This window comes from Eurosta solidaginis, chromosome 2 (genome assembly GCF_040869045.1).
Source record: "Eurosta solidaginis isolate ZX-2024a chromosome 2, ASM4086904v1, whole genome shotgun sequence".
NCBI classification, from domain to species: domain Eukaryota; kingdom Metazoa; phylum Arthropoda; class Insecta; order Diptera; family Tephritidae; genus Eurosta; species Eurosta solidaginis.
Window position 1 is genome coordinate 58,560,061 of NC_090320.1, and position 24,880 is coordinate 58,584,940.

General features: G+C 37.9%; 1 protein-coding gene across 4 annotated transcripts in view; it reads right to left on the reverse strand.

Annotated features, from left to right (window-relative positions):
* mthl15 (methuselah-like 15) overlaps window positions 1–24,880 on the reverse strand; it is a 58,404-nt gene that overhangs the window by 15,482 nt on the left and 18,042 nt on the right. For 2 of the 4 annotated variants that reach the window (XM_067765494.1, XM_067765495.1), the window contains exons 5-7: window positions 8,439–8,623; window positions 8,086–8,341; window positions 7,887–7,965 (exon numbers count right to left, since the gene is read on the reverse strand). In XM_067765494.1, coding sequence (XP_067621595.1) covers window positions 7,887–7,965; window positions 8,086–8,341; window positions 8,439–8,623 — 520 coding nt within the window. Of the gene's footprint in view, window positions 1–7,886; window positions 7,966–8,085; window positions 8,342–8,438; window positions 8,624–20,894; window positions 22,023–23,468; window positions 23,778–24,880 lie in introns of those variants that run through there. The other 2 variants (XM_067765496.1, XM_067765497.1) reach the window with 2 other exon arrangements.

Genomic DNA, 24,880 nt, shown 5'->3' on the forward strand with positions numbered 1-24,880 from the left:
AGTACGGTAAAGTTAAGAAATAAATGGTATGACCAAGAATTGACAGAATTGAATAAACTAAAATACCGGTTGCACTCACAAGCTAGAGCAACGGGTGACTATACCGAATATAACATGGTCGCGAAGTACTACAAAAAACTAATCAAATTTAAAAAGATTAAATACATGGAGAATAATATTGACATCAATTGTTCAGATAGCAGGCTAATGTGGAAGTATCTTAAGCATGCTGTAAACTTAACGGGGCCAAAAGAAAAGATCTTGACGGTGATCGTAAAAGGTGTGACATATGATACACCCCGCGATATTGCTGAAGCATTGAACTCTTTCTTTACAGATAGCATTGTTGATATAAACAGGGAAATTGAAGTTGTTCAGAGTCAGAACGACTTCCAATTTACAACTAGGTCATGTTTAAAATTCGAAGAAATTACGGTTGATGATGTTATACGTATAGCAAAAAGGTTCAAAAATAAAACTGGGGGGAAAAATTTACTTTCAGAAGGCGTAATTAAAGATTCGGTATCGTACATGGGTTTCTTCTATGCAACCGCTATAAACAAATCCATGACTACTGGAATAGTGCCAGACATGTGGAAAATTTCGACAATAGTACCAATTAGGAAAGTAAAAGATTCAATAATGGCAGAAGAACTAAGGCCGATAAATACATTGCCGAACATAGAAAAAATTCTGGAAATTGTAATAAAAAATCAACTGCTTAATTACTTAGAAAATAATAAAATCCTTATAAAGGAACAATCCGGTTTCCGAGAAAGGCACTCTTGCGAGACGGCGTTAAATTACGTCATATCTAGCTGGAAGGAAGAGCTGAGCCTAAAAAAACATATAGTAGCAGTTTTCATTGACCTGAAAAGAGCGTTCGAAACAATTGATAGGAATATAATGCTCGATAAACTACAAAAAATTGGTATTAGGGAAAATGAATTGCAGTGGTTTAGAAGCTTTTTATCAGACCGGAAACAAAGAACAACCATCGAGTCAGTAGTCTCATCCGAGGCACAAGTGGACATAGGTTTACCACAAGGGTCAGTATTAGCACCAATCCTGTTCAACATTTACATAAACGACATATCATCAGCACTGAAATATAGTAAAGTCAGGTTGTTTGCAGATGATGCGCTACTTGAAGTAAATGAAACGGACATTTCAATAGCAAGGAGCAAAATGCTTTGCACTAATAAACTCAAGCTTAACGTTAACAAAACTAAGTTCATGGTTTTATCTAGGACGACCAATAGAGAATCACTTAATTTTGATCTAAAAATAATGAATACGAGCATTGAGGATGTCAAAATATTTAAGTACTTAGGGATCCTGATTGACAATAAACTGAGGTTTACAGATCATATTGATTATATTGTTGCCAAAATGGGCAAAAAAATTGGATTTTGGAAGAGATTGTGTAAACTTATTAGTAAGAAATATAAGTTGAAAGTTTATAGATCCATTATAGAACCGCACTTCTTATATTGCCCTACAATATTCTTTATTGCCAATGAAATACAAGTAGACAGGTTACAAATTATGCAAAACAAAGCTATGAGATTTATATTGAAAGTGAGGTACGACACTTCCATAAAGAGTATGCTTGATGCACTAAACTGGCTGAGCGTGAAACAGTTGATATTTTACCATAGTATGAAATTTGTATTTTATATCAAGCATGGTAAATTACCAGCCTACCTAAGTGAAAAACTTGTTTATGTGAATGAAACCCATTCTTACATAATCAGGGAAAATAATAATTTTAGATTACCTCTTCTCAAAACAGAAATGGACAAGCAAAATATATTTTACAAAGGCCTGAAATGTTTTAATGAACTACCTAATCATGTTAAAAATTGTGAAAACCTAAACACCTTCGAAAGAAGTTTATTAGAATATTGCAAAACCCTTCCAATAAGATAAAATATTTTGTATCTGTATTTCATGTTACTGATCCTTGAGCGTACACGGCAATCCAAATAGACACAGAGGAACCTTATGCATCAGGTCAAATACATATATTGCTCGCAATCAAATTAGGAAAGAATTCCTGAAAATATCGTCCCAGACAAACAGTTGGAGTGTTCATGTGAATCACGTATATTCCCGCAGCAATGATGTATTGTAATTAATTGTGTTTACATAGGGGCTGGTACAGGGAGGATTGGAAACACGACCTTTCCAACCGTCCGATAAGAGTGGCTTGTTCTGCTGAGCTGCTGGCTTTTGGGTTGACCGGAATCAAATGCATTCCGACAGCATAAATAATAAAACTGGGTAACATACGTCTTGGAGTAGGGCAGGATTGCGAACACGTCCTTCCAACCTCCCAATGTTATGACTCCAAGACTCGCCCGTTGGGACCACCAGTTCCCGTGCTGATCGGAATCTCATGCATTCCGACACCCCAAACGCTAGAAATCCTATTATTATTAAAATGTATTTAAAAATTTGTAATAATCTATGTTTTAGGCTTAAAACGCCGTAAAAATAAAATAAATAATAATAATATATTTCGACAAATTTTGCTACGCTCGCCCGAACCTTAGCTTCATCCATGTCTTCAAATTGCCACAAAAAGGAAAGCGTTTCGCTCAAATTTCTCATAGCTGCAAATCGTTCAGTAATGCCAGTGATTACCGAATCAACGATCACCAGGAATGTATTGTTTTTAAAATCAGATTCTGAATCATCCGTAATCATCGCATTTAAATTATCTTCAGAACATCTTTTGGGTTTTCTCTTTCGAATGTCCGGAAACTTTGGCGAGATGTTCAATTGAATGGCAACTGTTTTGCATTCGTTTAAAATTGTTTCCCATTGGTTCCTGCTCAACTTCAAATCAGCTAATAAGGCATCTTGATGTCGGACCTCAACATCTATTGTGGCGTCTCTATCTTTGAGGACCACGTTTCTTTCAATAATGGTAGTCAATATTTTGAACCAAATTGAGGACAGCAAGATAAATTCAACTTGTTGATGTACTTGAGAATGCCGGTAACATCGCCGTATGCTTGCGCAGTCAAATTTGGCTTTTGGCTGAAAGACTATGAAGAGAGCTCGGTACATTTTTTTTTAAGGATGTCCTATCGTTGTGGAGTGCTGCTGAAAATAGTAAAACATTTTTGTACAACTCCAAAGAAAGTAATTGCAGCCGTACAACATTCTGCAGCATCAACACCACATAAATTGAGACTGTGGGTTGCACGAGGTGAGTAATCAGCATTCGAGTTTTTGTCGATAATGTGACGTAGTGCTCCGTTGTAAGCTCCTTTTATATTGGCGCCGTTATCGTACCCTTGTGCACGACAATCTGTTAGTGGGATTTCATGTTTACCTAGAGTATGGCAAATTAGATCAGCGATTTTCTGACCATTTTTTTGGTTACAATTCACGAAAGCCAAAAACCGTTCTTGAATTGTAAAATTTGTTGCTTTCGAATTGAAATGGAGTTAGCCCAAAATGAACGTAGTCAAGGTGACTAGCATCATGCATAGCATCAACGATAATAGCAAAATACTTGGCTTTCTTGCCTTGATCTAATATAGTTTCCCTCACATGCTTTGCACAAATTTCTATAAACTCGTTCTGAATGTCTGGTGAAAAATAGTGAACTTGCAAACGTTTGTGCTGCTGTTGTGAAATCCTAACTTTCTCCAAATGATATCTAAGTATCGGATCATAATGGCTTATGGGATCTTAGATGCCCAAAAAATGTCCATTGTTTCGTTCACCAAGATATATACTTTCGCCGTTGAAAGCTAGGCCTCTTTCACCCAAAAATAAAATAGTGTCCAAAATTCTATATACAATTTCTTTCCACTTTGGGTTTCAGTGATTAGCTGTTCGTTGATAAGTGTATCAATTGTAGCCTCCTTTTGAATTAGATTTTGTTAAGATCGCCATTGAATATAACATTTAATGTGATCTTGAGTATTTTCGTGTGATGGCAGCTTATCGTATAGCTTCTTCCATAGCTGAAATTTCGAATATACGCCAGGCCAACAAATTTTAGGTCGATTAAAAGTATTGGTGCTTAACAGACGGCATGGTAGACAATAAAAAGCATTGCTACTGGCACTCAACACTAACCAGTCACGTTCACCTTTTTCTCCATTGGGCAAGATTCTGTTAACAACGAGGTAAGAAATACCTCTTCATGACAATCACGTGGAAAAATAGCGAGACATTTTTGATGACCTCGACGAATTATTTCGTTGACTTCTTCAGATCGCAAAAACTCATTATTCACGGTACCGATGTCGAAGTCGTTTAAATAATCTGAACTTTGATACAGAGTTGGTGGTGTTGTTGGAAGACTTTTTGAAGATGAACCTTCATCAGTGTCACCACGAAAACTTTACGATTTCGGATTCATGTAAACATACATTTTTTTGATGTTTTATTGTCTCATTATCAATATTCGTTGCTTTTGAAATTCGGCTTAAAATTTGCGCATGGAACAACTAAATACTCTTCGAAATTAAAAAAAAAAAAACTGTCTTAGTACCTCTAAATCGCGAGCCCCTGAGAGACCCCGGTCCCCCCATTCCCTCTCCCTCTCGTCAAGTCTGGTCGGGTACAGCTAATTTATTTATATATGTAATACAACGAACAGTATTCGTGCCAAGATTCCAAGGGCTTTTGATTTCGCCCTGCAGAACTTTTTCATTTTATTCTACTTAATATGGTAGGTGTCACACCCATTTTACAAAGTTTTTTCTAAACTTATATTTTGCTTCAATAAACCAATCCAATTACAATGTTTCATCCCTTTTTTCATATTTGGTATAGAATTATGGCATTTTTTTTCATTTTCGATATCGAAAAAGTGGGCGTGGTCATAGTCGGATTTCGGCCATTTTTTATACCAAGATAAAGTGAGTTCAGATAAGTACGTGAACTAAGTTTAGTAAAGATATATCGATTTTTGTTCAAGTTATCGTGTTAACGGCCGAGCGGAAGGACAGACGGTTGACTGTGTATAAAAACTGGGCGTGGCTTTAACCGATTTCGCCCATTTTCACAGAAAACAGTTATCGTCATAGAATATATGCCCCTACCAAATTTAACGAGGATTTGTTCGACGCATGTCATTAAAAGTGTTCTAGAGAAATTAAATGAAAAATGGCGGAGCCACGCCCATTTTAAAATTTTATTTTATTTTTGTATTTTGTTGCACCATATCATTACTGGAGTTGAATGTTGACATAATTTACTTATATACTGTAAAGATATTCAATTTTTTGTTATAATTTGACTTAAAAATTTTTTTTTAAAAAGTGGGCGTGTTCGTCATCCGATTTTACTAATTTTTATTTAGCAAACATATAGGAATAAGGGTAACGACCTTGCCAAATTTCATCATGATATCTTCAACGACTGCCAAATTACGGCTTGCAAAACTTTCAAATTACCTTCTTTCAAAAGTGGGCGGTCCCACGCCCAATGTCCAAACTTTTACTAATTTTCTATTCTACGTCATAAGATCAACCCAACTACCAAGTTTCATCGCTTTATCCGTCTTTGGTAATGAATTATCGCACTTTTTTTGTTTTTCGAATTTTTCGATATCGAAAAAGTGGGCGTGGTTATAGTCCGATTTCGTTCATTTTAAATAGCGATCTGAGATGAGTGCCCAGGAACCTGCATACCAAATTTCATCAAGATACCTCAAAAGTTACTCAAGTTATTGTGTTTACGGACGGACGGACGGACGGACATGGCTAAATAAATTTCTTTGTTCGCCCAGATCATTTTGATATATAGAAGTCTATATCTATCTCGATTAGTTTATGCCGTTACGGATTACCGTTATGCGAACAAAGTTAATATACTCTGTGAGCTCTGCTCATCTGAGTATAAAAAGACGGATGATCGCAAATTATCTAAATGGTCCGCAAGCTCCCGTTCAATTTAGGAACGAAACCTCAAAACATAGGAGAGTTAAACAGGGGGTGCAACAGGGTGGTGTTCTAACCCCACTTCTGTATAATTTATATATACCAAAGCGACATTCCTCACCGGAAGGAATACACGATAGTGGCAACAGGACCTGGCCCTTCAATAGATGAAAAAGTTTCTAAAATAAATTACTATCACCGACCACCGAAGTCCACGGCCAAAGATACGGAAACGCTGCTAACAACTTACAGAGCAACTGACCGATCGCTCATGTGATAAGCGTCGTCAGTCTGGTCATCTGGCCTTAAAACACACACTGGAAAAGGCTACAGGCCTGCCTAAAGGCTGCCCTGGCTCCTGAACATTATCTGCATAGTGAGGCAAAAGAGTTCAACATAAAAAAGCAATTTGACATGCTAAACGGACAGTTTTTGTCATGTTGTCACAAACCGGGACATCCCAACGCAAACAACTGCTTGATCTAGCCCCGTCTTCAAGAGGGATCGGGAAACATCTCCGTAAGCACTATGTCATCTGTCGCTTGATTTAGATAAGCACAAGCAGACCCTTAGCTTAATCTACTCAGAATCGGTAAGCAATTTTGATAGCTTGCGACCGTTATCAATATATGTACAAGTATCTAACCCTTGCAAAAGAATAAACCAGACTACCAAAGGAGACAGGGGTTACTGTAATTGGTTAAACTTTTACTTATCTCGAATCAACCCCGATATACCAAATGTATGTTCTGCTTGCAACGTGTCACCACATGACGCCAACCATCTTTTCAATTGCAATGTAGAACCTATGCCTTAAAAACCCATGTCTCTTTAGAGGAATCCTATTGTAATTGAAAGTTTCCTCGAAATTCCTGTTAGATGATGTTGCTGGCAATTTGTAAATGATAGCACCTATTGGATGGGGCAGAGCACTGCTACGACACAACAACCACATGATCCATCCTTGTTAAAACATATATTTTTAACGACTATTATTCTAGCTCTCGCTTCACTTGCCAACAAGTAAGCAAGTTAAGCCGCACTAAAGTATCGAGAACTCAAACTAATTTCTGTCGCTGCAGTTAGGTGAGTATTAAAAGGTGCTAGTACCGGAACAATCGAAAAGGACTGTCATTGGTAATACTCCTCTACAATGCGTGTGTTTTTACCGTTACAACACCAATACTAACATCAATTCAGCAGATTCTATCTCGACAGCTATTACTTTGCTCAAAGCTTTTATCTCACTAACGAATGAAGCCAGGGTAAGTTATTATTTCGTAGCGTGTTTCACCTACTATTTAAATCGCTACTAAACTTCTAGAGTAAAATAAGGTGAGAAAATTGGATAACTATTAGATGTCTTTTTTTTGCATGTATATACATATGCACTTAAACTTTATATGGACTGCTAAGTGCATAGCTTTATCTACGCTTATGAAATTGTTGCGCAGAGAATTAGTACTGCTAAATTTCAGTTGCAACTGAAATGTGTCTCTCCATTTCATCTTTATACTATTATCCACTTCTATCACCGATAAGTGTTCGTGTCCACGATTCATTGCAACCGATTCAGCTATATGTTATACACTCCTCGTGTTCCAATGGTACATGAACCAGATACGGATAGAGATTTAATATGCAAATACAACAACAATCTGATATGGTTCACATTGTTGTTGCATTTGCATGTTAAGTCTCTATCCGTATCTGGTTCATGAACCATTGGAACACGAGGACTATGACCACCAGAGGTGCGTGTCTCCGCTATTAAGCCCACCCCGTTTTGTAGCGAATTATTTAACCACTGCCACGAGTATTCAATAATTGCCGCTAGATGGGTATCCTAAACATTATCTAAGTGATGATACGTGTTTTTTTACCCGCAAAAGTAAATGTATATACATGTAAAAGAAAAAACACATAGCTATTTTAACATTGTACTTAAATGTAAGACTGTAACGAAATACTCACCCAAATGTCTGCCATATATCGAAACACATCACATTCATCCACGCAAACGCTGCCATTAGACAAAAGTATATGAAATAACCTAAAATGGTGAATGGTAACAAAATACTCATAATTAGTAATTAATTGCATGTCAAACATAAAGAACACATTTTATTACTTAACATATTCATAACCATATGCATACTAAATAAAGACACACCTGAAACAAAGCACATATTATCATTCTTTGTTGGTATGAGTTGACCCAATGCGATGCCCAAATAAGCCGCAAATAAATTAACCACTAAACAGATTAATATTTTTCCAGGCAAATTACGTAAACGCGAAATGGAAAGATACACGCCCAAGGTTAAAGCATAAAAGGAGCATGAGATCAACAGTCCAATGGGATACATTTTAAAACGTATCTTATCATTACTAACTACATTCGAGTCGAAGCAAAGGAATGAGTAGAGCTACATAAAATAGGAAAAGAATAAAAAATAAATGCAGACCATATTTGGTCAAATAGTCTAAATAATAGTTTTTTGACGGAACTACATACATACCTACCTTCTGTTCACCAAACGTTGAATTACGTATCTTTTCCACGCAATACTGATTGTTGGTGTAATTTTTTGTATTCGCGGCAACATAGAGCGAACCATCATTGGAATTGATGGTATGCGAATCACTGCTATATAAATCGGGATTTAACAGGAACTTCTGACAATCTAAACCGCGTAAAATTCCAAATACTGAAAAGAAAAGGAAATATTTAAATGGAATGGAGATTAAAAATTTGTGTTGTTGTTGATAAAGCAGCAGAAGAACTCCTCGAAAATTTGGGGAGTGCCACCGATATAGTACTATCTTCACAATATTTATAATGACTTGACTTCACCCTACACGAAAACTAAGCAGGGTGTTCATAGTTCCTCACCGAATTGGGGGATTGGATGACCTAGAAGGTTCGTCGTAGTCATTTCCGCGATGGCCGGGCTAGTACTTTAATGGGGCCCCATGATATAAACCCAAGTGGCATATCCTCATATTTTTTCTTGGAATTATGTCATTCAGACTCCATAGACATAGCCCCAAGTTTTTTACTTCGGATCATATCGAATGCAAATGGGGTCTCATAATCCGATTTGGGATAATGTAACTCTTGCGTCTAGGTTAGGTTAGGTTGAAATGGCTGGTCCGTGACTGACAGACTGAATAAATCCATGTGTTACCAGAAGTTTGCTCAACGACCAAACTGAAAAGCCACATCAGAATACAAGACATGTGGTGTAAAATAACTCCGTCTTCTTGGCATATACTTCTTCCTGCTTCTAGAGCTGATTGCTCTGTCACTCCTAATAGCTGAGGTATTAGCCTTGCGAAAGCAGAGCACGAGCACACAACGTACTTGATCGTTCGTGCTCGAGATCATGTTCAGTCAGAATACCCATCATGAACCTACCCCTCTCTTCAGTGATAAGATTAACTTTGTTAGGGTTGGAACATCTGCGCATGATAGTCGACACTTTGCAGCCCCGTGCTTTATTCCCCGCCTTTCTTGTTTGATAGATCATGTGCGGCTCTCGCCTCATTTCAATCTCGCCCAATCTGATTGGAAAGTTTGCGGTACAAGCTTCATTTCCATCAATTTCCATATGCCCAGGGACATAATATAGATGTATATTTCTCCCTATCCTGATTCTTTTCAGGGATTGCTTACACTTTAGCTCACTTTTAGATGTTGTGCTATGAGAGATTGAAGGTTTAGTTGCTGCTCGGCTGTCAATGTAAACATTGACCCGGCTCCAGTTTAAGCTTGGAAAAGAGCTTGTTTATTCTTGGATCTGCGCAATGCACCGCAAACCCTTCTCCACCTATAACTTTGGAAGCTTCGGTAAACACGTGTATACCCTCGTCTGCCTTTGGGCGTCCATGCGCCAAACTTCCACCTCTATCGTGGCTCTAAGAGACCCTTCGAAGCTCAGGTCTATCAGTCCAATATTTGATGATGCTATACTAGCTGCCACGAGATATTGACTGTCGTTGCAGTTGTTAAAGCTATGTATGTTCTTTGCCACCACGTCTACAGGGGCAATGTGCAGAATGGCATACAGTTCAGCCGTTGGGGTTTTTTTCAGGGCTCCAGTTATGCTCAGCTTTGCTACCCTACGTACCCCCTCTAATTTTTTGAGGTCCTTTCTTTATTAGTGGTCGTCCACCAAACACGGACTCCATAGTTAAAGATGGGCTTTACAATCGTTGTAAATATCCAATGAAAGGGAGAAGGCGATAGACCAAACGTACACCCCAGCATTCTTTTACTTGTATAAGATGCCATCGTTGAACTTCCACGACAACTTACTGTCTAGAATGATTCCTAGATATTTTGTAAAACGTTTCCCTTGAAGGGTCACACCGCCTAGCTTAGGCCATGACCGATTCGAGACCATATACCTCGTAGTAAAGAAGACCATTTCCGTATTTTCCGCGTTGGCGCTCAGCCCGACACTAGATGACCGAGTGTGTATAATTTATTTATAATAATAATCCTAATTGTTGGAAAACACTTTCCACTTATGAAAACTGCAACGTCATCTGCATACGCAGTAAATTTGACGGGTACCACATATCTCGCCCTGCGGCGTGCGCCTCTGCACTGATTTCGTGGACTCATACAACCCACATTTTGAAGTAGTCTTTCTGCAGTGCAACATGCAGGTGATCCATTATGGCTGGATGTACTTTAATGTAGTTAAGGCCTTCTATGATCGCCCATTTATGGACATTGTGGAAAGCCCCGGCATACTCCTTATATTCCAGGGCTTTCTCTATGTTTATTACCACCCCATTCATTGCCGTGCTACAAACTTGCCTTTGATGTACGCATGTTGTGTTGTGGAGAGCAATTTTTCATCTACGTTGGACTTTATGTACACATCTATCAGCCTATCATATAATTTATTTGAAGTGCAAAATTGACAAAATATGGCACATATAATCAGAAAATCGTTTTTTGCACTTCGGAAAAGTGTTAAATAATCCATTTTAAACAAAAGCGGCAGTAGATATACCTGATGCTGTATATCATACTATCGGAAAAATTTTTATTTGCTTAAAAACAGGGACGAAAAATAATAATTTTTTTTTTCGGAGTCGAAAAATTTCGGGTCAAAAAATCGTCCTAGGTGAAAATGTTTGAGTTCTCAGGTATCCCTATAGCAATATCATGTCGAATCATGCATCCTTTTTATTTTTCGAACTTTTTCCATAAAAGTCCACATATAAAAGTAAAATCTGTATTTTTATTTTCGGACTCAGGTAATAAAAATCCGAAAATAATTTGTATCTTGATCCAAATATATTAAAAGTCCAAAAATAATAATTTTGCAAGGAATAATATTATAAAAGTAATAACAGTTTCCGCCCTGCTAAAAAATGATAGTTGGCCTACGCTGCGTATGAGCAACATTTTTTTAAATTTGTGTGGAAATTTCAAGTGTCTAAGATTCTTAGTGCTGAACTTTCGTGGAATCAGCCATAAGCACTTAGGTATATGCAGAGATAGATTTGTTTAGTTTTTAATTTGTTCGGTCTTTGTTAGTGATTAAAATGAAAATATGAGTGCCACTGCGTATACGTAACATTTTAATATTACGTATAAAAAATAAAAAATAAATGTAAGGCGCGATAACCTCCGAAGAGATCTAAGGCCGAGCTTCTATTCAAATTTGCGTCGTACTCCTCTTGATTTTCTCTACAAATTGGCCGGACGGGACCTACATGTTTTATGCCGACTCCGTACGGCATCTGCAAGGCAGATGAGTTTTCACTGATTTTTCATGGCAGAAATACACTCGGAGCGCTTGCCAAACACTCTGCCGAGTAGCGACCCCGCTTAGAAAAATTTTGTTCTAATTGAAAAACCTTATTTCTAAAATGTTGATGTTGCTCTGCCCGGGGTGCGAACCCAGGGCATACGGTGTGGCAGGCGGAGCACGCTACGATCACACCACGGTGGCACTTACTAACCGAACGTCAATTGGGCTTACATCAAATATGCTGGCACACATTAAACATTATACACTTTATTATTTTGTTTTATTAAACGCACTTTCACCAAATTTTATATTTTATAATTTATTTAATTTATAGTTTTGAACTTCGCTTTGCAAATTTAAATGAAAATAGTAGTCACAAAACTGATTCTCAATTCTTTCAGTTGCAATTCAACTCATTCTCAATTTCCTCTCTCGAATGTAGTTGCCACACTTGATTATTTCGAACAAAACTTGTATAAATGTTTGACATAACATTTTAAATAGAGAACTTGTAAGTTATAGAAAAGTAAATAATCAAATCGCTAGAAGGCAATTCACGACTGCAGTAACTTTACATGTAATTCGGCAAGTTTAATTTTCGTAACACTTTAAGTTGAAACGATTCCAAAACAACTAAAACTTTTATGTTGTCGGAAACATCAACATTAAAAAAGGATGTTTTTTATTATCTTATTAAATTCGTTCGCGTGAGTGAAAATTCGTAAAAACTAGAACAAAATATTACTAACTTTGGAAAAATCCTGTTCGTTCAAACAAAACTTTTGCAACAAGAGGGCGCAATTTTGAATTTCGCTTGGAGGAGAAGTTGCAAAATTGTACCCGATAAATAGGTGTCCCGGTATCTCATAATTTTTTTCACAGTCAAGTCAAAAAAGGGGTGTTCGTTTTGTATTGATAACTGATAAACTAGTTTTTTGTTGTTTTCCCATTTTGTGTGTTTTTCGATTTGGTGGTTTTCTTATTTTGGTATTTTCTTTTAAACAACTGGCACCATCGTCATAAGTACAAAGTAGAGAGCGCAGTGAGCGGAAAATTCTCTATGAAATTTGCTCATGTATTGACTGTTGATCGCTGTTGAAATGACCAGTGAGATCAGTTGTGTTAACAGAAAAATCTGTTAGATTGACCAGGAATCTGTCAATTTTACAGAATTTTGTTAACTTAAGAGCTACAATTTCTCTTCTGTTGAAATGACTAAACTAATTTGTTCGTTTGACAAAGAACTCCGTCGAATTAACCGTAATTCGATCAATTTCACCGAATCTCCGTTAATTCAAGAACAACAGAACCGAGTTGTTGATTTTACTAGCACCATTTCTTTCAGTGTAGGTCATGTTATGCGTATGAAAGATAGTGCTCCGGCTAAGAAAATATTTTTATTGTAGCTCGCCTATAGAAGCAGAAAAAGAACAAGTAAAGGTGTCTAAGTTCGGGTGTAACCGAACATTATATACTCAGCGTGAGCTAATTTCAGATAAATTACTTTTCTACATAACACGTGGCACCGTCCGTTTAAAAAACAATGTCTCCCCATTTCCTCTTACAATAAAATTTGATAAGTGAAATATCATTGATTCAAAATTCTTTGCTAAGTTATAGCTTATTATTCTAGTCCACGACCCTTTTAAACTTGTTTTATATCTAAGTTGCCGTGGTCTTTAACCGAACCCGTCCATTTTTGCTAGAAATATTTTCTGCTATAAGGAAAATATGTGTACACAATTTCATTACGATATGTTAATTTTTCTTCGAGTTATAGCTCCCTAAACATAGAAAATTGCTTATTATTTTTAGTGTTTTCCAATTTAATGTTATAATTCAATTTAGAAAGTAAAATTCTATTGACACAAAGCTTTTTTCTCTATTTATTTTTTTCGCTATTTATGATTTTGTCACAAATGGGCGGTGCCACGCCCATTTTAAAAACTTTTCCAAATTTTTTTCAAGAATCTTTACTAAATTATCAGGTTTTTTGTGTTTTCCAAAATTTTATATATATAAAAAGTGGGCGTGGTTATCAATCGATTTCGCTCATTTTCAATAACAATCTATTCTGGGTCCAGGTAAGCTAGTGTACCAAATTTGGTGAAGATATCTCAATATTTACTCAAGTTATCGTACTAAGGGACGGACGGACGGACATGGCTCAATCAAATTTTGTTTCGATACTGGTGATTTTGATATATGGAAGTCTATATCTATCTCGATTCCTTTACACCTGTACAACCAACCGATATCCAATCAAAGTTAATATACTCTGTGTGCAATGCACGCTGAGTATAAAACTCTCACACTCAAATAACAGCAACAACTGGCTGTAATAAAAAATACTTAAAACGTTTATTATTTAAAATGCGATTGTTTACTTAAAGATCTTCCACGTATTTTAAACACACTTAAGAAATCTTATTTGTGCGCTGTTTTGGAATTTTAGCACAATATTGTGAAAATAATAGAATTAATGTAAACAATTTAAAAGAGAAAAGTTTGAGCTTCAAATATTGAATGCTCAAAGAAGAAAAAGATATGAATGAAGCGCTTCAAATTGACTCATGAATCGTTATGTGTCGCTTTGAGTAATTTAGATGGAAAGTGCCCAGTGCCTAGTGCCTAGTTAATAGCTATAACAAAAGCCAATGAAAAAGTGTTTAATTAATTAAGCGCCATCTCTTTGCTAATTTGATAATAATGTATAATAGTGTATATATATTTATAAATATGTATATTAGGGTGGGTCGATTTTTATGGACGCAAGTTAACCCATATCGCGTCATCGATTTTTCGATAGGATTTGGGTTCAGGAAAAAAAGTTCCACTACGCGTACCCAAAAAAATAATTTTCGAGCCTGCGAAATTTAATTTTTTTTTAATTTTTTCGACTTTGATTTTTAAGGGTTTTTTCATCACCTACTAAAAAATGTTCATATTTATAAAAAAAAATTTTTTATTCAAAAAACTGTTATCGCCAACGGTTTTCATTTTTGAGTCGGACAGGGTATACATGAAAATTTTACAATCAAATGAAAATTTTTTAGTAGGTCATAAAAAAAAACCTTAAAAATCAAAGTCGAAAAAAAGTAAAAAAAATGAAATTTCGCAGGCTTGAAAATTTTTTTGTGTATGCGTACCGAAACTTTTTTTTCCTGAGCCGAAATCCAATCGATGGCGCGATATCGGTTAATAAGTCGATCCAGTCTAATGTAGGTAACGTTGCTCTAAAAACAAGTGTGAAATGTTCGTGTTTATGGAATTAAGCTGGAAAAATAAATATAGACAGACGTACACATTTGGAAAATGCTTAAGGAGTATTGATGGATCATCAATATTTAGATATATACCAACTTGTATACCATATACATAAACTGCGTTCATAAATTATTATTATTATTATTATTGTTATAATAATGATAGTTTACAATTTATTTATAAACTATTTCTGGTTAGAGTACCCAGTTACTGAGACTATATGCTTCCCTGCATTTAAACGTATTGAGTTTTGTTGTTATTGTTGTAGCGATAAAGACAATCCCTTAAGGTTTTGGGGAGTGTTGTCAATGTTGCTGGTCCTTTACCGCATATATGTAGATGCGGCGCTAACAAGCTAACAAGCACCACTAAGTTATGCGCCGACCATTTCGGGAACGATTTAATATGACCACATTAAATGTTGTTGCTGTTGTAGCAGTGCTTCGCCCCATCTAATAGGTGTGACCGATCACAAATTGTCATCAATGTTCTCTAACGGGAGGCCAAGGAAACTTTCTGTTTCAACAGGTGTTGATTATAGTGAGAGGGCCGTTGCTTCCACATTACTTAATTGAATTGGTTGGTGTCATGTGGGGACACATTGCAAACAGGACATACATTTTGTATGTCGGGGTTGATTCTGAATAAGTAAGAGTTTAACCTGTTGCAGTACCCAGATCAAAGTTGAGCTAGAGTGACGCGCGCTTCCCTAGGGACAGTACGTTCCTCTTCTGGGAGTTCTGGGTATTTTTCTTTAAGAACTGGATTCGCCGGGCAATTCCCGACATAGAGCTCCGACGCCTGTTTGTGGATATCACTGACGACCTCAGGTGCAATATTTCCTTATAAAGCTTACGGAGATTACCCCTTAAGCCCCTGGGAGGGGTGTAGCCTCATCAATCAGATGTCTGTTGGGAAGCCCACGTTTCTGGGTATTTAACAAAAACTGTTTGTTCAGCATTTCATTTCTCTCCCTAATGAGGGGTACTTTCGCCTCATTTTGTAGGTGGTGTGCTGGGGACATAAGAAGACAGCCTGTAGAGGTTCTGAGGGTAGTATTTTGGCTGCCCGGTATTGTCTTCCAGTGAGTAACCTTTAGGCTTGGCGACCATATCGGGGACGCGTAGCAAGCAATCGGCCGGCCAATTGCTTTGTAAGTGGTAATGAGCGTTTCTTTGTCCTTACCCCAAGTGCTGCCGGCAAGAGATTTGAAAATTTTATTACGATCCGATTTGGTCGGTGACAATCTCATATTTCGCGAGGCGAAAAAACCGATATTGCTGTTTATTTTATTACAGAGCTTATCAATGTATAGGCCTGGGAGTGTGACCATTATTCTGCAGTCATTGGCGTGGGAAATGATAGTGACTCCTTCTGGTGGTGAAGGTAGCTTCGATATGTAGAAGTTAAACAAAAGTGGGGATAGGACACCACCCTGTGGTACCTCTTGTTGAATTATTTATGGGTTTAGATGTTATGTTCCTGAATTGCATCGATGCTTGCCTACCAGACAGATAATTTGCGGTCCACCTTTTGAAACTTGGTGGAAGGGAGAGCCCTTCCAGGTCTTGCAGTGACGTGCCGTGGTTGACCGTATCAAAGGCTTTTAACAGGTCTAGCGCAGCGAGGACTTTCCTATGGTGGGGTTTTCGATTTAATCCGCAATTTATTTCCTTGTTAATTGCGTTTAGCGCGGTGGTAGTGCTATGTAGTTTTTGGAAGCCATGCTGATGATTGGCAAGATGCAAATTTGCAGTGAAAAAGAGAAGCAGAAATCATGTGTCTTGGCTACTCGCTGTGCCAATGCTTATAGGTCCTTAAATCCTTCGAATGACTTTTCTTTCGAACACTCCCAGAGCCGCTTCATCTGGTGTTGTCATGGTCCATGCGTAGTAGAACTGGTACGATAAGTGCCTTGTAGAGCATGATTTTCGTTTGCCGAGGGAGATCTTTACTTTTCAATTGCCTACCTAGTCAAAAGTAGCACTTATTGGTAAGTTGTTTGTGCTAATGTTGGTTCCTACATAAACAAAGTCTTTTACGATTTCAAAATTATGGTTGCCAACAGTGGCGTGGTTGTCAAGACGCAAGTGCACCGACTCTCTGCTTGATGAGAGCAGGTGCTTCGTGTTGTCATCATTCAACATCAAAACCTTTTCGGTTTTTTTTTATCTAGTTTTGAGGTAGCAGAACTTACGGCGAGGGTGTTCAGGCCAATAGTTTCAGCGGGAACTGCGTTTTGTCCGCATTCACAATCAAACCCATCTTTTCCGCTTCTTTTTCCCGTTTGGAGTAGGCGGAACTTACGGCGAAGGTGTTCAGGCCGATGATATCAATGTCGTCAACATACGCTAGTAACTGCATGCTTTTATAGAATGTTGCTCCAGAGCGGTCAAGGAGCAGACCAGCATCACCTGATATAAATCGCATGATAGAGGGCACCCTGCATAAAATCTAGTTTAGTTTCGAACGGCTCAGAGAGATCCTACCCAATTCTGTTTGAGGTGGTGGTATTGCTCAACGTCATTTTGCACAACCGTATAAGTTGTACGGGGAAACCAAATCCAGACATTGGGAAGCTTCTTTTCGCGACTTTCAAATCGACGAAGAGGTGATGTCTGTCAATTCTTTTTCGCAGATTTTTCCAAGATTTGGCGCATTGTGAAAATCTGGCGAGGGTAGATTTACCAGGTCTGAAGCCATACTGATAAGTTCCGACCAACCGATTTACGCTTTGCTTCAATCTTTCGCGCAATACACTTGCCAGAACTTACATGCGGCAGTAAGGCTGATTCCGCGATAGTTGGTGCACTTTGCATGATCCCCTTTCTTGTGGACTGGGAAAAGAACAATTTGATTCCAATCGTCAGAGATGCACATGTCCGACCATTCTTTGTTAAGAAGCTGATGCGTGCGCCTTACCAACTCCAACATTTTGTTTAGCTTTAAAACAATTTGGTGATTTGAGGCTAATTATTAAGTTAAGTTTAATGCTTAAGCCGAATAAAATTAGATAGCGCAACCGTAAATAGTGACGTTTCCAATTTAGTACAAGAAAGTTTGAAAAATGTATGAAACGGATGAATTGTTTTAAATTTGGGCTCAATATTTTAACTGTGTACAGACCCAGTGTCCAAGAATATGCCGGTTCACCAACTGCAGGGAGACTTAAGGTTTCCGGACAGCTTGAGTATGCTCATAGTAGCATAGCGCAATTTAACACAGGGCGAACAGTCTGCATGGGTTTGTTCCTTAGCTTCGAAGTGCCTGTCAGTTGCCAGATAACTGTAGTGTCTTTCAGGTTGACAAAAGCAGCAGAAATACTGTAGGAAACATACTTCAGTTGCAGTAATCTTATATGACACTCCATTCACAAGTAATCTGGAATTCAGACAAGTATTAGAGACAATTTTTCTCCGGTCAGAAAGGGAGCTAAGGTGATGAAAGGTGGACGAGTTGGCAAAAAGAGGGTGCCGCACTCGATGCATACGGTTCATTATACCGATGGGCTGTAAAATCTTTAATATCACATCAAAGTCTAATGATATTAGATTGACAAACTTGCTCCCATTTGTAAAGTGCACTGCCGTCTAAAGTTAAATACTTTTTAGACCTCATCATTGGCAGCAAATGTAGAAAGTGCGGTCTGCAGAGAGAAATGGTTGACCAAGCTCTATGTTAGTGTTCTGCGCACTGAAGATCAAGTATACACTTACTAGGGGCAACGGAGCTGTCATATATATAGCGAGCCAGCAATTAAGGTTGGTCCTAGAAAACGTCTAGTATTTGCCAGATGATGGAGTTGTTTATAACAAAGTCCTAGTACTTAATTGGGTGGTACCGTTCGGCCATCAAAGACATTTTTATAACACTATGGACACATTAAATCTGTCTGAGGTCTTTATTAACCGACCAGCTTAATCTATCCCAACCCTTAGCGTGGCAAGCAGACTTGACAGTTTTCATAACTTGAGCAGAAGGATTTCTTGAAGGTTTATTATCTTTTCGTATAGCAAGTTAAACCGAGGGAGATCAAGGCTCCTCCATGTGTTTTATCGCAGAGAAGGTCTCAATCTTCCTTTGATGTCAAAAACGTATAGATATACGCCCCTATTTCATTTGCATAATATGACCTAGCCAATGTTGTTCTCATGTTAATATCTGTGTAAAACGAAAAACAGCTACTCAATAAACTTTATTCGCTGCAAGCCGGGAAAATTGCTTTCGAATACTCTAAGAGCCACGCCCTCCTCTTCCACAGCTCCCTCCATTTCGAGTTATACATGAGCCCGGGTATGATGAGAGCTGAATTGTGTTCATCGAAAGAGGACATAACTTTACTATTCAGTCAACACGTGCACTTGTTTGCAAGTGTATTCTCCGTTGCTTCTGGCATGACATATCGTGGATAAGCCGATTCTTTCTTTGATAACAGCAAGCACAATGTCTTTATGTGTCTTACTCCACAGTAACCATTTTCCGTATTTTCTTCAAGGCCAAAGAAAGCAGAGCTTACTGCACGTTTGTTAAAGCCAATGATATCAATACCATTAATACTATGACGAATATTAGCATCACTAAGCGATACTAAGCAGCCACTCGTATGTACGTAAAGAAATCAATCATCATATACACACATGCATACAAGGCAGCGGAGAGATACTCACAAACGCATGTCATTATCCGCCGACGTAGTACTCACATATACACACGCATATAGCTACAAACTACAATTATACATGTATATGGTTGGTATCCAAGCATGAATTTCACGAAATTACTAGACCTTAGGAGAAATGGGTGAACGAGGAAACCTAGAGTATAAAAACAGCGCAAGCTGAGGTATGACTTATCAGTTTTGATTTAAGCACGCTATTGGTTGCGAAGTGTTATTGTGAAGTACTCTCAAATTAGTCAAATAAAAATCATTTTGCATTATTGAATATTGGAGTTATTTATTCAACAGCGATTCGAACGTTAGCAGAAGGTTTGGAATAAGCAGAATTTCCCTAAATTCGTTACAATACAATTTAGATATGCTGCTACAACTATCTTCTTGAGCATGATGTTGAACAAATCCCACAAATACCACGGAGAGGTTCTTCGCACTTCCTTTAGAGTTGATAGTCGACAGAACCTTATCGTCAAAATCTGGTTTAAAGCCACACTAACAAGGTCTAAAAGTTTGCTTAAATTGGGCCACAATCTATCGCAAAACAAGCTAGGTAAAGCCTATATATATATGTTAAAGCTTAGCTTGTTACAGTATCCCGATAGAACTTGAACTAGAGTGTAGTGTATTTGACTTTAAGAACGGTGCTCGCCGGGTAATTCCAGTCATAGAGGTCCAACGTGTACTGGTGGATTTCTCTGAGGAGCTTTTTGTACTCTTCTGTTTTATATGGCTAAGTTTTCAGGTGCCATCTTTTCTCATAATACCAGCGGAGATGACTTCTTAAGTCCCTGCAAGACGGAGCCTCTTGAATCAGATGCCTGTTTGTATGCCCAGATTTCTGGGTATTCAGCAGAAGCTGTTTGTGCAGCATTTCATTTCTCTCCCTTATCGGGAGTACTCTCGCCTCACTGTGTAAATAATGTTCTAGGGACATAAGAAGACAACCCGTAGCAGTTATGAGTGCGGTATTTTAACAGGCCTGTAGTTTCTTCCAGTGAGTGGCCCTTAGGCTCGGCTCCCGTATCGTGGACGCGCAGCATGCTTTTGTCACCTCGTCATAGTCCGGTGGTGGAACGTGTATTTCGTCGTCAGGCATTGGAATATCGAGTTTGTTAGTTCCCGCGTTAACTAGCAGTGAGTAGAAGGAACCACTGCCATAACATCAAAATATTGTGAGCATTTATTATCAAGTCAGTTCTTGCTAATTTGAATACTTCCAATATGAATAAAAGTATCTGTCTATATTTACATTTATTTCCTTACCTGCAGGTTTAGTGAAGTTCCCGCTTATTTGCAAGCTCTCGAAACTATGAAATGCAATATCAGAATCATCGCGCTTGCAATAAGATGTCGCATTGCCTTTTGCAAAAAGTTCACCATCCGCACAGCAGCGGCGAATACACGCCATGCTCCGACAAACACGTCTTGGTTGACATGTGCGCAAAAGAAATTTCCGAGGAAATAAATTATGGACAGAGTTTATGTCTTCAATAGCTTCCAAGCAGTAATCCCGAAATGCAAATTTCAGCCACTCAGTGCCAACTGCTATTGCAATTTTGCCGTCGATGAACTTCACAGCGGTTGTAATTAACTCATATTCTACCAAAACTTTATCTTGCGCACACAATACCTCATGGTCAACAAAGATCGTCCATTGTTGTAGTAGTTCGCTGTAGCGTTGAAACGTTGGTACTTCACCAACGTTAAGTGGAATACATTTCTTTTGAACTTTATCGTATACGTAACGCATCGGACAACATTTATGTACGATACTTAGTGGTTGCAGCGCAACGTCTCGCGTGGTTGGACAAAAAATGGCCACCAAACGTTGTTGCACACTTGTAAGGCATGCATTTGGCGGCAAATCGAATTCGTGATCACCGTTGAGATAGAGAAATGTTTGACGGTTACATTGTGGTATATGACCGCTCAAATTGCCAGCCCGATCGAGCTCAGGCGGATGAATACGGTATCCATAAACTGGAGCGTTATGTTCAAACATAAAAACATTATTTGTTGTAAAATTTTGACTTTCTTCCTGATCTTTGTTGCTATGTAACTCCCGCCGGCATTCGAAGTGATCGGGCTGAAATAATCCTATATTTATTTTGACTAGAGACCAACTCAGTGGGCAGCATATTGGCGCAATTATGGGTACACGTGTTTCGGTTGAGATCAACAGCTCATCTGCTCCGTGAATGCCCGAAATGTGGCTGCTAGCGATGCATAGCAGTAGTACTGCTTCCAAACGCATTAAATTGTTAGGCGGGAGAGCTTGGTTTTTGGACAACGGATACTTTTTATTTTTAATTTCTTTGTTTTTTACTTCTGCGCTTGCGAGTCACAACATTTTAGCAGCGACCGTTAAAAAGGCAAACAAACTTTATTTAAAAACAAGTAAAGGTGTCTAAGTTCGGGTGTAACCGAACATTATACACTCAGCGTGAGCTTCAATTGTATACTTCATTTCAGAAAATTACATAACACGTGGCACAGCCCATTTAAAAAAAATGTCTCCCATTTCCTCTTACAATAAAACTTGATAAGTGAAATGTCATTGATTCAAAACTATTTTTTACTAAGTTATTGCTTATTAGTCTAGTCTACGACCCTTTTAAATTTGTTTTATATCTAAGTTGCCGTTATCTTTAACCGATCCCGTCCATTTTTACAATAAATATTTTCTAATATAGGGAAAATTTGCGTACCCAATTAACCCGTTAATTTTTCTTCGAGTTATGGCTCCCGAAACAGAAAATTGCTTAGTCATAAAAGAGGCGGTGCTACACCCATTTTCAATGTTATAATTCGATTTAGAAAGTAAAATTCTATTGATACAAAGCTCTTTTTTGATAAGATATAGCTTATTATTTTGGTCTATGACCTTTTTTATAAATCTTTCATATAAAAGTAGGCGTGGTCTTTAACCGATCTCGTCCATTTTTTCTAGAAATATTTCCTGCTATAAGGAAAATATGTGTACCCAATTTTGCTACGATATGTAAATTTTTCTTCGAGTTTTGGCTTAGTCATAAAAGGGGCGGTGCCACGCCCATTTTTTAAAATTTGCAGTTTTTCCTATTTATTGTTATTATTTCACTTGGGAAATGAAATACCATTGATATAAAGCTCTTTTTTGCAAAGATATAGCTTATTTTATTCGTCCACGACCCTTTCAAAAATCTTTTATATAAAAGTGGGCGTGGTCCATTACCGATTTCGTAAATTTTTCTTCAAAGCATTCCTTATAATAAAGGCAACCTCTCTGCCGAATTTTGTTACGATAGGGTTAACGATTTTTAATTTATGATGAATAATATTTGTAAAATTGATTTTATCACAAGTGGGCGGTGCCACGCCCATTTACATTTTTTTTTTTTTTCAAATTTTTATCAATAGTCTCAATATCAGTCCACACGTCAAATTTCAACATTCTAGGTGTATTATTTACTAAATAATCAGGTTTTTTGTGTTTTCGAAAATGTTATATATATAAAAAGTGGGCGTGGTTATCATACGATTTCGCTCCTTTTCAATACCAATCTATTCTGGGTCCAGATAAGCTCGAATACCAAATTTGGTATTTGATATCTCAATATTTACTGACAGACGGGCGAACGGACATGGCTCAATCAAATTTTTTTCGTTACTGATGATTTGGATATATGGAAATCTATATCTATCTCAATTCCTCTATACCTGTTCGACCAACCGTTATCCAATCAAAATTAATATACTCTGTGTGCAAAGCACGCTGAGTATAAAAATAACAACAAAAAACTATAGTTGATGGATAGAGGATCGCACAGTTGTTGTTAAGATAACATTCTCCACTACCGTCATCACCAATTGGCATTTCACAATAAAACGATGATCGTTTATCTAATCACAAATTTTTCAAGATTTTCGATTTGTAAATAAATACAAAATTTATATGTAATTTATTTAATTTTTCGCATTTATTTATTTTTTTATTATCTTTGGCGCTTCACCACTACTCATACACGCATGCCGCACATCAATAAACGCGCTGCTAACGAAACAAACGCGATGATTAGGATCAATTTTAACTTCCATAAGAACTTGATGGCGGGTACTTAATGAGCTGCTTAGACCGTTACAGCGCTCCTATAAACGGACGCATCCATTCACGACCGCGACTCTCGTTTAACTGACTGAATCGCTGCTAGCAAAGTTTTGTAGACTGATTTTACTTGTTGCAATGACGCATTGGCTATATGTCCAAGGAATAAGATTACTGCTGAGTGGGTAAGAGCGTGGGAAACGTATTGACTGTGGTATGTGGAGGCCACTTAATTTAGTGTTCTCCGGCAGAAGCACAAATAGCCATTTAATTACGTTGAAGTTAAGCAAGTGGCAAGAAAACGACTGCAGATTCTATCCATGCGAAATGTAAAAAAAATGTGCTGCTGTTAGCGCTAGTTCAACAATAGAACTTGGAGTTGAGAACTTTTCTTACGCCAATCCATAGTATATAAAATACGCGTATTGAAGGAGCACGCACAAAACTCTCACAACCGGAAAGGTGCATTTCGATTCCTCTTGACCATTTTTTTTAATTCCAAGGTGAATGCTGTATCTGCCAAGCGTAGGATAATTACAATTAAACGGCGATGTTAGCTGCTGCGTAACATGTCCCGCCAACTATCCCTATTTCGCAATAACTAGGACCGATTGGGAGTACTATTCCTCCAGCTCCCTTTCCCCTGCTCTCAACTACAAGTGCCATTTAGGAATACTTACATGCTCTGTCTTGCAGACCGTATACTCCGTCATCGGGGATTGGTGTATAGGTATCGTCATCTCCGTCCTGTCTATCAAATAAGGGGAAGTGCTCCCATCACTACTTAGACATTCTCTGTATGAGGGTTACCAGGCACAATATCATTCCTGCAGGATTCTCGCCCAGTATTGAAACCTTCTGTCATCTGCCGGCTTTTTTGGGAGAATTTTTGGACATTATTCCTAACAGCCAGCATCTGTAAGTAGGTAGCTCTCTTATTTCCTCGCAGTACGATAATGCTCTTATACATCGTGCGTCATTATTTCTGACGCAATGCAGAATTTCTCATCATATTAGTGGTTTTTGTAAGCTCGTTCGATTACTATGGTGTGGTTCGAAATGTGCTCCCACCGCTAGGCCACATCGTCAGGTCGAAAATTGCTTAGTGAGCAGGTGTGAGAGCAGAGTGGAGTTATCATCAGCTGTATGTTTCGTCAGCAGCTTC